We start from the raw sequence: 16,389 nt of genomic DNA on the forward strand, positions 1-16,389 counted from the left end.
TTGTTTTTGCGTCATAACGGGAACATTTTTTGATGATAGAGAAGTAAAAGAAATGGGCTGGACTCTGTGACAAGCTGCCACACTGCAATCACCCATACGTATTAACATTAGGTAAGTTAAGCCTGTTTATATGTTTGTTTTGTACTTTTGCAACTCTGGGGGACACAGTTTATGAATGAACATCTGACACTACAGTTGCATGTAAATAAAAAATGACTATTTACTGTACCGCTGCACTAATGAATTAGTCATTCCACGAAACTGGAACGATTTTGGCTTTGACATTTTTAGATTTTTTTACCAAAATGTTTTACTTTTCTGAACACCACACAACATTAAGTAGATATTGCTCTCCCAGAAAAACATATTTTCCACCTCAGGCATTAAATCTGTATTATTATTGGTCATGATTTTATTAAATGGACACTGTCTGAATATGATTAAAAATGTATTTGTAAGTAAAGAAACGTTTCCCTAACAATCAGATGTCCCTCACACTTTATCCATACTAAAACTTTTTGTGATAGTGATGTGGTGGTTCTGAACATTTTTATTTTGCTTTTTGGTGCACTGTGTTATTTCTCTGAGCTGCCGTTGTGTTTTCAGAGACTGGGCGTTGTTCCTGGATCTCCCGGTACTCACACACCTGCGACTCATTTAACCATCATCAGTGGCTGCTTTTAAAACCCTGGTCAAACGCATTCAGGTTGTTTACCTTCTCCATGTGGTATTGTTTGTTTGTGCAACTCTTGTGAATATTTCATCATGTGCCTTCTCCCACCAGCCCATATTTAGGTCATCATTGCCTTCCATCTCCTTTTCCTCTTTACCCTGTGAGCAGGTTTTGCTATTGGGTCCGGTTAAAAACAATCAAATCTGAAATCCTAACAAGGGACCTCATAATCTTTATCAAAGAAGTGGTTTAACTTCAGAATTTAAACTAAAATCAATATTCTTATGATTGCTCTAAACATTTTGGACAGAGTTAAAAAAAACAAAAAAACATTAAATTACTTTTTCATGAACTTAAACCAGCATGAAACCAAAACAAACTGCTGTTTGGTGACACCTCGGACACACTGACTCCTCCGCTCTCCTCCAGCGACACAGCTCCAACCCTTCTCTACTCGAGTTTGCACAAAGGAGTTATCAAATTAGAACGCACCATAAATAAGCGCTAAGGACAAGTGGCGGACAAAATTGTCCTTGTCTCGAGCTGCATTTTTGTTTTAGCAGGCAAATGGTAGTGCTCTTTAGCTCGTAGCTTCACATTGCATATACATTTACACGGAGTGACCCAAAAACATCTACATAGGACTTAAAGTACTTCGGCACCATCTCCGGTGGGAGGCAGTGAAGGAAAAAAATATAAATAACAAAAATAAATACACGTGGGTATTAAAACACCAAACTTCAAGCAATGTATTTTCCCGTTTTGTGCAGCTGCTTGCTGCAGGTGTGGTTTGACTCTCTTTGTTTTTGCTCCCCTCGGAGCCAAAGTGGCTGCATTCCCAATATGGTAAAAGGGGCGTGACATTTCCGTGCTGAGCCACTGACCAATTACTGCAGAGCCGACAGGCCTACCAATCAGATCAGACGTGGCACACGTGGGGACTCTGAACGTGGGCACTTCAGAGCCTTAGAGAGAGAGTCAGAAGCGAGCAGGTGCATGGAGCGGCAGTTCATGAAAACAGACACTTTTTCTGAACTTTAGCTATTGTGAACATACTTTAGTAGGTACATAGATTAAATATATGAACCACAAAAAGGGCAGAATATGACCTCTTTAAGTTATCTTCCACTGTGTCTTTGACCTTCTACTCCAGCTTCTTTAGTTTTCTGCTGTGACACATTTTTGCTCTTCTCATCCTTCTGTGGTCTGCAGGCCTGTCCTCTGGTGTCTGATCAGCTTCACTGGAAGTGCTAAGTGGAAGCCCTGCAAAATGTGTCCATCTCTCTTGTCTCGTCTTCTCACAAAAATCCTGTGTTTTTTGCTGCCTCTTCTTCTATAATCTTCTGACCTTCCTTTTCGCCCTAGAATCAGTCATGAATGTAATGTGTGGAAACAAATGCAAACCAGCTGGTGGGGTCCTGAGAGGAAGAGGGGAGAGAGATTTTAGGAAGCCACTCAAATAAGGTGAGTCCTGATGGACTCAGGTGTACCCAGTTAACTAATGGCCTTCCTGACTCCGACTACTGTCTGTCAAGCCAGGAAGTCAAACAAACAAAACACATGCAGACAGAGGGCAGGAAGTCAACTCTGATTTTATGTGCAAAACTTCAGACACTAATGTTGCGAGACCCCGAAACACCCAATGAACCCAGAAAGCATCACTGATTCGTAGGATGTGTCTTTTATCTACAGCAGCAAGATGAATTTAAATCTGACGGCAGACCAACTCCAAAACGAGTGTGTGCGTTATTTTTCGAGTGTGGTTATTTAGCTTGATTTGCATTTCTTGCCTGGATTTATGAACGTGTTAATAAGTTCACTTAAATTGTTATTTTTTTGTGGTTGTTTGAAATGGAGGCTTAGGAGTGGTCGTAAATGTTTCTAGAAACTGGCTCTATTATGCAGTGGCGTTTCCCAAAGTGATGGCACTGCGGTCCTGGTTGTGAGGTCTGCAGATCTCAGCGTGTTCTCCTGTAGTAAACAAAAGTTGCCACTAATACTACTGATGCTACTATGGCTACTGTCCTCCAGCGAGAAATCCCACGGATCACCCCCTCCTGGAAAGGTACAGAGAGCAGGATTAGAGCTTTGGACCCTACTGACAGGTCAATATGTGAGAAATGAATTAAGCACATGATTGACAGGTCCTTACAGACCATCCATCACTCACCCAGCCTCCCTGCTGTACGAGCCAGGTGTGGAGCTGCTCTCTGATGACCTGAAGAAACCAGCTGAAGATGATTTTGATGTTCTCTAGATGGTTGCTTGTTATCGCCTTTGAAATAAAAACAAATGAATATTACCAACCTACATGTTACAAATGTTATCTCAAGAAACTTTACAAAAAAGCAGGTAAAAGATATTACTCTTTGTTATATCATCTACAAAGATCCAACATTGATCCATCGCCAGCCAATTGCAAGCAACTGTGCTGATGACTAATGTTCCTTGTAAAAGAGAAAATCAAAAGAAGATCAAAAGGTTCCCCTGTTTAAAATGAAATTGCTCATTGGGAGCTGAACACCTCTGTCCTTTTAGTTTCTTTTTCATAAAGGCTAATCAAATTAAGCCAATAAAAATTCTGAACACACACTCACACTGCTCCAGGACTAACCGGGCATGAGCACGGTTACCTCTTGTACATGACGTCGTCATACAACACATGCTGGGCTTTACGTGAATATGAAGCATGCTTAGTTTACAAGGAACCAGCGGTCGAATCCGCGTCTGCACATCAGAGAACAACACAGAAAACATGACAGCTCCTTTACTGAATTTGTGTCTTATTTTGAGTCATGTTAGTCAGAAACAGCCAGAGCACTCCGAGATTTCTCGATAATGAAGGCTGTCGACGTTGTGTACCGCCTTCATGCTTGTGCTCGTGCATGAACTGTAACATGCTGAAGCACACCTCTTTCAAGGGTGCTAGGGCCAAGGGAGTGCGCTTGAGCACAGATCGGAGAGCTCACACTAGTAAAATAAACTGGACTTTAGGGGTGAAGCGTGCTTAGGCACGGTATGGACTGCCTAGTGTGAGTGCGCTAACAGGGTACGTTTTAGGAAATCGAAGATTTAGGAGAATGATTTACGATATTTTGGGAATTGCTTTAAAAGTATAAATAAGATGATATTTATACTTATACAGGCTATGAGTCATAATTTATTTGGATAAAACAGACAAATCTACGTCAACTTAGACATTGAGTACCCCGACATGAATATGTGATGCTCTGTTGTGTTTGGGATTTGAAAAGTGTATCACCTTGTAGATGAGTCTGTAGGCCAGATGGAAGAGAGCCACCACACGACCCCAGTTGATGCCATCAGCAAAGTTGTTTCTGGCCACCTTCGTGAAGATACCCCGGGCACAGTTGCCTAGAACCTGGTTGATGAGTCTGACATGACAGCAAGAAAATACTTTAATGTCACAATGGATTCATTTTAGTGCTGTTAACCGAAATAATTGTTTGGTTAGCAGCACAGTGTTGTTGTTTGCTAAAAATTAGTTGTGTTTCAACATGGAGTGCCGAGGAGACACGCTGTCTCCTGGATATTTGGGCAGAGGACCATATCAGAAAGCATCGCAACATAAAACTGACGTTGTATAAAACACTCTTGCTGCTCAAACCTTTCTGCAAACGTTTATAACTGTATGAACCAAATCAATCCCAGGACAACGAGTGCAGCACGCAAGGTCTTTTTTGTCCAATGATTGAACGATCTTTGCACACGTTGTTTTGTTTACAAATTTCAGGGCCTCTTGTGAAAAGTGCAATGTGGAAACGAACCGCACCAAACCAAAAAGAGAAACATCGTATTTGGTCCGGACCAAAGAAAGCGTTTGAGGCAGTCCATCTTCCAGACGACTACCTCATGCCTGAGCCGACGTTCTGTCAGTAGCAGCTCCAGGTGACATGCTCATCATCTTGTCATCTGTGGCCACTCGCGCACATGACGCGTGGGGGTTCCACATGATGGGAGGGAACGAGATTAAGCTTGTTACGGTAACGCACCAGATATACGATATAAAGAGATTGGGCACAAACCTCGAGTTCAGGTGAAGTCTAAAGTCGCTGAGAGGGCTTGTCAAAGTGAAGTCTCTAGGTTAAATCTTTATGCAACTTAAGAGCAACTCAAGTTCAAGTCTCAAACTCGAGTCCCCATCTCTGGTGTGTATGAAAGTTAAAGACTTATTATTCAGGCTGCAGCCTTGATGGTATTAAACTGACTTGTGCAGAAAATAAAACATAAATGAAAGCGTCATTCTAAGCCATACCAAGCATTACTTTTATACCTTTAAGTATAACCAATTCAAGGCTTTAATATTTTAATTAGTGTCTGTTGTCGGATGACCAAGATGGCGGCGCGAGCGCATCGCGAGGCCCAGCGTCTCTCTCAGATTTGCAATTTTGCAGTAATTTTATTGTTAATTTCGGGTCTGTTCGCACGGAACAGCCTCGCCTTAACATCCTACACCCGACAGGAACTTTTGGATATCGGAATACACCTCCCTGACGATTTAATCAACAATCTTCGACTCATCCCTGAGATCGCCAAAACACCCGAGGCTACGCACTCTACCCGGCCGGGCGGAAGTGCTCGCAGGCGGCGTCGAGACCGTAAACAAAGGCGGGGGAAGCGCGGAGGTATAAGGGCTAAGCTAAAGCTAACACCGCACCGTCTCCCGTTACCCAGCATTTTCCTCGCTAATGTGCGGTCTTTGGTGAACAAAATGGACGAGTTACGACTTCGCATCATCCACAGCAAGAGAATTATGGACTGTAATGTCATGATATTCACGGAAACATGGCTAAACAACGGAGTACCGGACGATGCTATCAAGCTAGCCGGTCGCCACACACACCGAGCAGACAGAACAGCAGAGGACTCCGGTAAGACCAGAGGAGGAGGGCTGTGCATTTATATTAACAAAGCTTGGTGCACAGACTCTGTCATTATTGGGAGACACTGCTCAGCTAACATTGAGTTTCTCATGGTTAAATGTAGACCTTTCTATCAGCCAAGGGAGCTCAGCTCCACTATTGTAACTGCAGCCTACATCCCCCCTGATGCCGATGCAAAAGCTGCTATGAAGGAACTTTACACCGCTATCAGTAAACAACAGACTGCTCACCCGGAGGCTGCATTTATAGTTGCAGGTGATTTTAATCACTCAAACTTAAAGACAGTGCTCCCTAAATTTCACCAGCATGTTTCCTGCAATACAAGAGGAAACAAAACTTTGGACCATGTTTACACAAACATCGCAGGAGCCTACACCACGACCCCCCTCCCCCACCTGGGACAGTCAGACCACCTTTCTTTGTTCCTCATCCCCAAGTACTCCCCACTCATCCAACGTGTGAAGCCATCAGTAACAACTATTAAAGTGTGGCCAGCGGGGACAGACTCTGTACTTCAGGACAAGTTCCATCACACAGACTGGAGTATGTTTGCTTCGCAGGCTACCTTGGGCTCTCACACAGACATTGACACCTACACTTCTTCTGTGCTGGATTATATCAATACCACCATCGACAGTGTTACAACATGGAAGCAGATCACCACGTACCCAAATCAGAAGCCATGGATGAACAAGGAGGTGCGTCTCCTGCTGAAGGCCCGCAACACCGCCTTCAGATCAGATGATGCAATGGCCTACAGCGTATCCAGGGCAAACCTGAGGAGGGGCATCATCAAGGCCAAGCACTGCTACAAGCTGAAGGTAGAGGAACACTTCTCCAACTCCGACCCCAGACGCATGTGGCAGGGCATCCAGGCCATCAGTGACTATAAACCCAGAAACTTCACTCCGATAACCACAGATGTCTCCTTCCTGAACGAGCTAAATCACTTTTATGCTCGTTTCGATAGAGACAACAGAGAGACACAGACCACGACCAGACCTCCTGCAGACAACCAGCCCCTCTCACTCACCTCCACAGACGTCCACGCTGCACTGAGCCGGATCAACGCTCGAAAGGCTGCTGGTCCAGACGGCACCCCCGGGCGCGTGCTTAGGGCATGTGCGGAGCAGCTCACTGGGGTTTTTACGGACATCTTCAACCTGTCCCTCGCCCAAGCAGCTGTGCCAGCATGCTTCAAAGCCACCTCCATTGTCCCAGTGCCGAAACACTCCAGCCCGACAGGCCTGAACGACTACCGCCCTGTGGCACTCACACCCATCATAATGAAGTGCTTTGAGCGACTGGTCCTAGCACACCTGAAAAACTGCCTCCCACCCACACTGGACCCATTCCAGTTTGCCTACCGCAGCAATAGGAGTACAGAGGATGCAGTCTCCACTGCGCTGCACTCTGTGCTCACTCATCTGGACAATAACAACACATACGCACGAATGCTGTTTGTTGATTTTAGCTCAGCATTCAACTCTGTCATCCCCTCCAAGTTGAACACTAAACTCGGAGACCTGGGCTTCAACTCCTCCCTCCGTCACTGGATAATGGACTTTCTGACCAACAGACCCCAGTATGTTAGGTCAGGACACACCTGCTCCACCACCATCACACTCAACACAGGCGTACCACAGGGCTGTGTGCTGAGCCCATTCCTCTACTCCCTCTTCACCCACGACTGCAGACCTGTACATGGATCCAACACCATCATCAAGTTTGCGGACGATACAGCGGTGATTGGCCTCATCAGCAACAACGATGACACGGCCTACAGGGAGGAGGTACAGCATCTGGCCGTCTGGTGTGCTGACAACAACCTGCTCCTCAACACCAGCAAGACGAAGGAGATCATCGTGGACTTCAGGAGAGAAAGAGGAAGCACGCACAACCCCATTCACATCAACGGGATGGCTGTTGAACGTGTCTCCAGCTTCAAGTTCCTGGGGACCCACATCACAGAGGACCTCTCCTGGTCCACTAACACCTCCAGTCTGGTTAAGAAGGCTCATCAACGCCTCTTTTTCCTGAGGACACTGAAGAGACACCACCTGTCTTCAGCTGTACTGATGAACTTCTACCGCTGTGTGATCGAGAGCATCCTGACCAGCAGTGTCTCAGTCTGGTACGGAAACTGCTCTGTCGCAGACCGTAAGGCGCTACAGCGGGTGGTAAAAACCGCCCAGCGCATCACAAGGTGTCCACTTCCTGCCATTGAGGATGTCCAAAGAAAACGCTGTCTGCGGCGAGCTCATGGCATCCTTAAAGACTCCTCCCACCCTGCCCACAGACTGTTTACCCTCCTGCCCTCCGGCAGGCGCTTCAGAAGCCTCCGGACCAGAACCAGCAGACTGAGGAACAGCTTTTTCCCCAGAGCTGTTTCTCTACTGAACTCTACCCCCCGAACTCTGAACTCTGTCTCTCTCTCTCTCTCCCTCTCTCTCTCCGCACCCTGCTGACCCCCCTTTCCCCTCCATATCACCTCACACCCATCATCCCCCCACCACTCCTCCTGGTCACACACACACTCATCTCTCATCCATCTGTATTATTGTATTATAGTATGTTCATATTCTTTAAATTATCTGTAAACTTGTATAACATGCTCACTGCATCTTAATCTGTATATTATTAGTATAGCATGCTCACTGCATCTTAATCTGTATATTATAATCCTAAAAACACACTTATTTTGTAGCATTACTTACTTATTTATAGCATTTATTTATATTTATTGCATCCCATTAATCCAGCCATCCAGATTTACCTAATAATTCACTTTTTTTGGCTACATCTGTAAATTTTGCAATTACTGTACATAGCACAGAATTACTGTACATAGCACAGACTATTGCACTTTCTGCTTATTTGCACTTCTGGTGAGATGCCAAACCTCATTTCGTTACTCTATACTTGTATATGTGTAATGACAATAAAGTTGAATCTCATCATCTCATCTCATCTCATAGCAATGAAAAGCTCAAAGAAATGTTTCATATTAAAAATCTTAATCTATCACAGGCCTCTGCTGACTGATCTGATCCTAGCGTCTTTTTTTAACATGACGCTGCGCTTACTGTTGGAGCTCGGCGTTCCTGTTCAGCTCAGTGATCTTTAGCAGCTGTTCCACCATTTCTTTGACTTGTGGATCCTGTTGTTCACTCGACCTTCCTCCCAGATCCTCAGGCGACACGTGTCGACCGGGCTCCTCGGCCTTTATACTTTCAATCGCATACCTAGGACCAGCGAAGAATCAAGTCACTGGGTCTCCCTCAGGCAAAATATCCAAAAGGTCAACCTTGAGTTTATATGAGCTGATTAGCCCATGAATAATAACTTTGTATAGGAAATCTGTGATTGAATCGTTTTTATTTGGATACTTTTTCAATGTGTGAGGATGAACTTACCCTCTGAGGAGCACTGCAGCCAGATCCACGATGGGGTCATCAATGACATCTGAAGAGAAGAAAAGATTGATAATAGCGTACAGTTAGTTTAGAAACGTTTGAAAACTTATTTATACAGAAGTATTAATATAAACTCTTCACTTAGGCATATCTCTACTACAATGATGCAGACCATGTATGAAATGAAGAAAACCATATCGGTGTTGACTTGAGCTGTTCCAAAAACAAGAGGAGAGACATAGGGCTGTGTCTTGCGAGAAGTATGTACCGTTTTACTACTGCAGTCAGCAGCACTTATACTATGAAGATACGTAGCCCGTCTCTGTACTGTTTGATGGACTGTTTGATGGACTGGATGAAGCTAAGAGGAGAAAAGGTGAGTGTGATTGAACAAGAAGCCAGACCAGAGGAATTATTGAATGCTGCGGACTGGTGAATAATTTTCTCGTTTAAAACTGTGGATCATAGTTACAGAGTTGTTTCACCAAACACCCATTAAATCTGTCTCGACAGGTAGCTGACGTTATCATATAACGACCAGAATAGCAGAATAACGTTAGTGTCCCCTGATGAGTAAGCAACGCATGCTAACGTTTTTCTGGCAGACTTTGACTGATGCAGGGCGAGAAAAGTTGTCGACCTGTTAGCAAAGTTTAGCCCGTAGCATGATCGTATGGACAACAAATTGTCCCGGGTTCAGGTCCTGTTGCTTCTTATCTGAGCAGCCTTTGGGGCTACGACGGAGGATTAGGCCACATTAAAGAAAATCAAATCTGAATTGACGAGATTTACGAGAATAAAGTCGTAATTTTACAAGATTAATTTGCTAATTTACGAGTTCGAGACCAGCCTGCGCGAAAGTGACGAAAGGAGAAACCTTAACGCCTTTAAAGAATAAAAGAATAAAGTTGTTATTGTAGTCTATATCAGATGAGCAGCAGCGTCCTGTTCTCAAATGACAAACATGGAGCATCTTGTCCTAAAGGCTTCACTAATAAGGAAATAGGCGATCCACCTTAATCCTGGTCCCAGAGACTTCCAACTACCTCGAGGTGACAGCTTCCAAACTACACCTGGATCCCAAGGCCACAAAGTAGCAGGAGGTGACGATGCTACATACACATCTGCTAACTGCGGTCTTCTTTCAGTTCCCGAACTTCTGCATCATATTTCCACCGGCGACACGCCATTAGATACAGCGCACGGTAAATCTGTGGTAAACACTGTACACAAACTGAAGAAAGTCACGTGTGGACTTGTAAACAATTCTCCCTCGGCATCATCACTGACTAACACGAAACGAAACAAAGACGTTGCGACCATTAAACAACAAAATAAAATAAAAAAATCAGACTGTAAACCATGCGAAGGTGCTTTGGGACCCGAAAGTAAAACCTAAAGGGATTTTTGGAGGACACCTAAACATAAGGAGTATTATATCAAAGACTGAACAACTCAAACAGCTATTATCAGACTCAAATCTCGACTATTTGTGCCTATTAGAAACGTGGTTAACTCAAACAACTCCATCTAGTGTTTTTAACGTTCCAGGCTATACTGTCTATAGATGAGATCGTAAATGTGGGAAGGGTGGTGGTGTTATGATCTATGTTAAAGAAGGGATTAAGAGTAAGAGTGCCTACTGATAATCTGGAATGTGTTGGAGTTACTATCACTCTCTCCCATGAAATGTCGTTTAATGTAATTGTCAATTGAAACCACAACAGTATCAACATTGTGATATTCTTGATAAATATAAAATTCTAAGCTTTGACAATTAAATTTTTTATACCGATGTCCGCTTAGTGTACAAAATAATCCATGATGCTTCTCCCCGACCATTGAAAAGCTTTGTGAAACTTCGCTCTGAGCTGATCAGCAGATCTTCAAGGTCTGCCTCTAACGGAGATTGCAGTATTCCTAAACGTGGCTCCGCTTTAGCACAATCTGTTTTTTTCTTTTAAAGCCATTAAAGAATGGAATAGTCTTCCAGCTAGTCTTAAACTTTGCACAAACTTCTGCACTTTCACCTGGGAAGTCAAAAAATGGATTTTAAGTAACCAGTCTTGTCAGCATTAATGTGTCATCAGGGAAACTTTGACACACATAACACATAATGTTTTAATATCTGTAAATTGTTCTATGTCTTTCTTCTATCTTATGAAAATGTGTATGTGTGTGTGACTGGTTGATTTGCATTTTGCTGTTGCCATAATCTGCCCAGGGACAACAGATGAAAATTAGCTAGCTAGCTAAATCTGGTACAAAGCATCTCTTCTCTTCTGAGACTAATGGTTTTTTTTGTACACTGTCCCTGATTCAAATAAACGATTAAAAAAGAAAAAAAAAAATCTAATTGTATGTCTTTCTATACTCTGGTTGCAGCATGCACTCCCTGGATGAGGAGGAGGAGGCTCATGACTTGAGAAACAGCATGTAGGTGCATTATTTCACTGACCTGTCATTCCGGTCTATCGTGTTTATGATTGTTTCTTTGCAGTATTGATGGGAGGATCTTGTTCAGAAGTGCTGTGGAGATGGTGTGGGCAGCTCTGAAGAAGAATTCCTTCCACTTCTTCAGTTACGCTATGTTTAATTTACTGGTTGCATATCTAAGAGAAAGCTGATGTCTACATGTAAATATAATGGAAGATCATTTGTATACACAACTTTTCTGTGACCTAGTCCATAAATATAAAAAATTTAATTGGAAACAGGGTTTAAAAAAAATGATGTGATCACATGAGCATGTTAGCATCACTGCAGAAATGTTCTCTCTGCTAAGTTTACATTTGATCTAGCCCCTGTTATTAGCTATATTTGATTATATAAATCAAACTTGTACAATTTGTTACAGATCCAGAGCGTGGATCTGTACAAAGAATGGGGTCTCAAACGTTTACTCAACATCTCGCATGCTGCAAAGAAATTGGGTAAAAAGCTACATCAGGTAAGGCTTTTCGAAAACATGTTCTTACACTCATATCTGTTCTCTCATTTGTTTTCTAAAGATTGTATTTTCACATTCAAACCTTATTGTGCAAGGAAGAATAATTTTTCTGATCTTGTGTATCTTGTAATTAGGCTTACACTGTGAAAGACCAATCATCAGTCATGGCCTGGCTGAACCTCTTCTGGTTATAATACATAATGATTTTTAAAAATATATATTTTGCAGATGTTACAAAGTTCATCATCTTCAGGTATGACTCTAGTCATGCAAATGCTTGTATTCGTAATGATTTTTATACAAACACATTTTGACTTTTTCACATCAACAATGGCTAAATCATTATTATCTAGGACCATTACCAAATGTATTTAAAATGACACACTTTATATTTTGACTCTTTCTATCTCTCCAGCTGATTTTCAAGCTGAGGACTCTGCTCACCTTTATGTTATTAGGTGCAGTATGAAGAGGAAGTGACAAGTATGTCACTAACAGAACAGGTTGTTTTCCTTCTGCTTTTTCTACCCAACCATAGCTGAACTTTACTCACATTTCACAGGGAGAAGCTGCTCCTAAACTTTCCGCCAGCTGAATGTGTAAATAACTTCTGCATGACAATGGTAAAACATACTAGGCTAATGGTATTCAAGGCTTTGAATTACTTTAAGTTTCACTCTCGTAAGGATGCTGTTTCCACGGCAGAGGAACACTTTCACAGAACAAAGGTGCCTCCTTTGTTAATAATAATGTTACCTAAGGAATAGTACTTTTGAAAGTTGTGTTCATATTGGAGAATAAGAGCTGCACAGCTGGACTGTAGAGCAGACATGGCTTCACATACCTTCCCCTCCCACTGCGCCCAGAAGCTCCTGGTCTTCTTCTCTCCTCTCCTCTTCTCGTCCATCAGCCATGGCTCCAAACTTTCTGTCAGCTCGGGGGAAGTGAGAGGCATCCTCTGGAGTTGAAGCTGAGCTGAATAAATAAAACCAATGCGGAAATGCAAAAGAATGCAGTTCCCCGAGTGTCAATTTTTATTTGTATAGCGTCAACTCATAACAAGTGTTAACTTTTACAAAAAGCAGGTAAAAATATTTTCTAAAGTAGTCGGCCCTGCCCGATTCATCCGAGCCACAGAGAGCTCCAATGTCAGAATTTCTATCCATAAGCTGATCCACTGATTTATAGAAAGAGTGTGAGGGGGCTTCCATCTTACTGCCAGCATCTTTTTGGCAGCATGCTGAAAGCCACAGCAGTCTTTGAGTTTTGTTAAAATTCTGCCCGGAGTCATCATTCAAAAGCATAATTTCAGGAGAGCAGGTAATTGGCAAATTAAAATTTTCAGTCAGGATTTCTGTAATTTGCATCCAAAACTTTTGAACAGGTGCACACTCCCACATAATATGTAGGAATGTCCCTATTTGGTTTAACTCACATAAGGAGCAGTGGGGGGAACTCAATATGCATTCTGTAATGCCGTATAGGTGTTAAATAAGTTTGTTAATTTATAATTTAGATTTTGTGATGAATGCAATGTATTTCTCCAAACATTTGCCCAGTTTATAGACGACTCAGAGCAGTCTTTGTTCCATTTTGATACAATTGCTAAGGGAGTTTGTATTTTTTCCAATAAGGTATTATAAATCAGGGAGACATGTCCTTTAGGTAGTCAAGTCAATTCAGGTCAAGTCAAATTTATTGATAAAGCACATTTAAAAACAGCTACAGCTGACCAAAGTGCTGTACAATAAATTAAAAAAGAAAAAACAACTTCAGATCACATTGTCCACAAGAGAGAAATATATATATATATGTATACATATATACAAATAAAAAGCAACAAAGGAACCTGAAAGAAATGATCTATTCAGGACCAGCGGACTCAAATGCTAAAATATAAAAGTATGTCTTGAGACAGGACTTAAAAGAGTCAACAGAGGGTGCAGACCTGATTGAATGAGGGAGGCTGTTCCACAGTTTAGTGGCTTTTACTGAAAATGCCCGATCTCCCTTTAGCTTGAGCCATGCGCAGGGAACAGCCAGGAGGCCCATGTCTGATGATCTCAGGCGCCTAGATAAGGTGTACGGCCTGAGGAGGTCGGTAATGTAAAGGGGGGCCAGGCCATTCAGGGCTTTAAAAACAAACAACACAATCTTAAAATCGATTCTGAATCTTATTGGGAGCCAATGAAGGGACGCTAGGACAGGACTGATATGCTCCCTCTTCTTGGTTCCAGTCAGCAGCTTTGCTGCAGCATTTTGGACCAGCTGCAGACAGGACAGGGACGACTGGCTTATCCCGGTATATAAAGAATTGCAGTAGTCAAGCCGGGATGAAATGAGTGCATGGGTTACTGTCTGTAAGTCACTGAATGAGAGGATAGGTTTTAGCTTGGAAATTGTACGGAGCTGAAAGAAACTGGATTTGACAACTAAATTTACCTGCCGATCAAATGTAAAGCCTGAGTCGAAGATAAAGCCAAGGTTCCTGGCGTGGGGCCTAATGTGGCTGTATAAGTGACCTAAGCTGTTGGAGACCCGTTTGATGATGTCGGGGGGGAACAGCTTCAGTTTTTGACTCATTTAATTATAGGAAGTTATGGGCCATAAAGTGTTTCATGTCTTCAAGGCATTGTATAAGAGAGGTGAGTTCTGCGAGATTGTTTGGTTTGACCGGTAGATAAAGCTGTATGTCATCTGCATAGAAGTGGTATGAGAGGTTGTGCTTCTGGATAATTTGACCCAATGGGAGCATGTATAGTGAAAATAGTAGAGGGCCTAGGATGGATCCCTGTGGTATCCCACAGCTCAGACCAGATTGGGAGGATGTGGCGTTGGTTAAGTTTACAGAGAAGGTTCTGTTGTTCAGGTATGATGTAAACCAAGTCAGGGCTGTGCCCCCAACACTAACCCAATGCTGCAGGTGATTAATTCAAATTGTGTGGTCGACAGTGTCGAATGCTGCAGTAAGGTCCAGTAAGATCAGGAAAGCACAGTTTCCAGAGTCCATTGTAAGCAGAAGGTCGTTGTGGATTTTGAGAAGTGCAGATTCTGTGCTATGGGCTGCTCTGAAACCTGATTGAAATGTGTCTAAAATACTATTATGACGAAGGTAGGGTAGCAATTTCTCCAGAATAACCTTTTCTAGCACCATAGAAAGGAAGGGTAGTTTTGAGATGGGTCTGTAGTTGGAAAGTGGTATGGGGTCCAGGTTGGGTTTTTTTTTAACAAGGGCTGCACTATAGCATATTTAAATGAGGGAGGAACAGCACCAGTTGACATAGAGCTGTTTATAATGGAGAGGATAAAAGGGCCGGTAACATCAAATGAATCTTTGAGGAGCTTGGTAGGTACTATGTCACTGGGGCAGGTGGCAGATTTCATTTTAAAAACCATCTCTTTGAGTGAGGTGATAGGCTCAAAACAGTTTAACTGGGCAGAGCAGTTGAAAGGCGGGGAGGCTGAGATGTGCCTGGTTGGGGCTGAGATATTTTTTCTAATACAAGCAACTTTTTCAGTGAAGAACTTTAAAAAGTCTTCTGCTCTACTAGGTGTCTTTGGATCCAGGAGGGGGGCAGGTGAGAGAGTTTATAATATTGAATAGGACTTTAGGATTATGGTAATGTTTTGAGATGATATCTGAGAAATGTTTTGCTCTCGCTGCCTTGACTGCAATTTGGTAGCTGATCAGCCGCTCTTTAAGGATATCATGTGAGATTTGAAGCTTATCTTGCTTCCACTTGTGTTCAGCTTGTCTGCAACTCCTCCTTATGGCTTTAGTGGATTCAGTAAGCCAATTCTGTGATTTAGGCTTTGTTTTTTTTTATCTTGAGAGGAGCAATATGGTTGAGAATTGAGGAGCAGGTGGCATTGAATAACTGAATGTGATCCTCAGTGCAGAGTTCAGTAGGAATATTTTCAACGGACAGAGTAGCTTGAGCAGATAAGAATGCAGCTGAGAATAAACTGGCAGTAGAAGAGAGTAACGCATGGGGAGGAGACCATTGGGTGACAGGTCAGAGAGGGACACATTAAAAATAATGGCACTGTGATCTGAAAGACAAGGGTTCATTATTTCAAAATTGTTAATAGGAAGACCACAAGACAAGACCAAGTCCAAAGTGTGGCCATGTTTATGAGTGGGACCTGAGACATGCTGTGCAAAATTAAATGATTCAATCAGGTTTAAAAATTCACCAACAAGTGGTTTTGACGGACAACATACATGGATATTAAAATCACCAAGTATTAAAATTATTTCAAATGATGGCACAATTTGCGATAAAAGGTCTGCAAACTCAGTGATAAAATGTTTGTCTGATTTTGGAGGACGATATATTAAGATGATAAGAAGAGGGTTTGCTGTACCCACTTTAATGAACTGAGCTTCAAAACTGGAAAAGGAACCCAGAGCAAGGCAATAACAATCAAACTTGTTTTTAAAAA

At 42.6% G+C, this 16,389-nt stretch overlaps 1 protein-coding gene across 1 annotated transcript; it reads right to left on the reverse strand.

The window, feature by feature from the left end:
• Positions 1-2,249: 2,249 nt before the first annotated feature.
• On the reverse strand, positions 2,250-12,917 carry LOC109998905 (apoptosis regulator BAX). The gene is made up of 6 exons (XM_020653826.3): positions 12,788-12,917; positions 8,994-9,042; positions 8,664-8,822; positions 3,936-4,068; positions 2,844-2,948; positions 2,250-2,730 (listed from the first exon to the last, which is right to left on the reverse strand). The coding sequence occupies exons 1-6, from the start codon at positions 12,855-12,857 to the stop codon at positions 2,632-2,634; spliced, it is 615 nt and encodes a 204-aa protein (XP_020509482.1). The 5' UTR covers positions 12,858-12,917; the 3' UTR covers positions 2,250-2,631.
• Positions 12,918-16,389: the final 3,472 nt, after the last annotated feature.

Source organism: Labrus bergylta, chromosome 3, assembly GCF_963930695.1.
Source record: "Labrus bergylta chromosome 3, fLabBer1.1, whole genome shotgun sequence".
NCBI classification, from domain to species: domain Eukaryota; kingdom Metazoa; phylum Chordata; class Actinopteri; order Labriformes; family Labridae; genus Labrus; species Labrus bergylta.

What these genes read in the sequence shown, in the direction of transcription:
- LOC109998905 (XM_020653826.3), bottom strand. Translation starts at nt 12,857, where the DNA reads ATGGCTGATGGACGAGAAGAGGAGAGGAGAGAAGAAGACCAGGAGCTT. An exon ending in GGGCGCAGTGGGAGGGGAAG is followed by an intron (nt 9,043 to 12,787) that starts GTATGTGAAGCC and finishes TCTTCTCTTCAG; the next exon opens with ATGTCATTGATGACCCCATC. An exon ending in TCGTACAGCAGGGAGGCTGG is followed by an intron (nt 2,731 to 2,843) that starts GTGAGTGATGGA and finishes GTACCTTTCCAG; the next exon opens with GAGGGGGTGATCCGTGGGAT.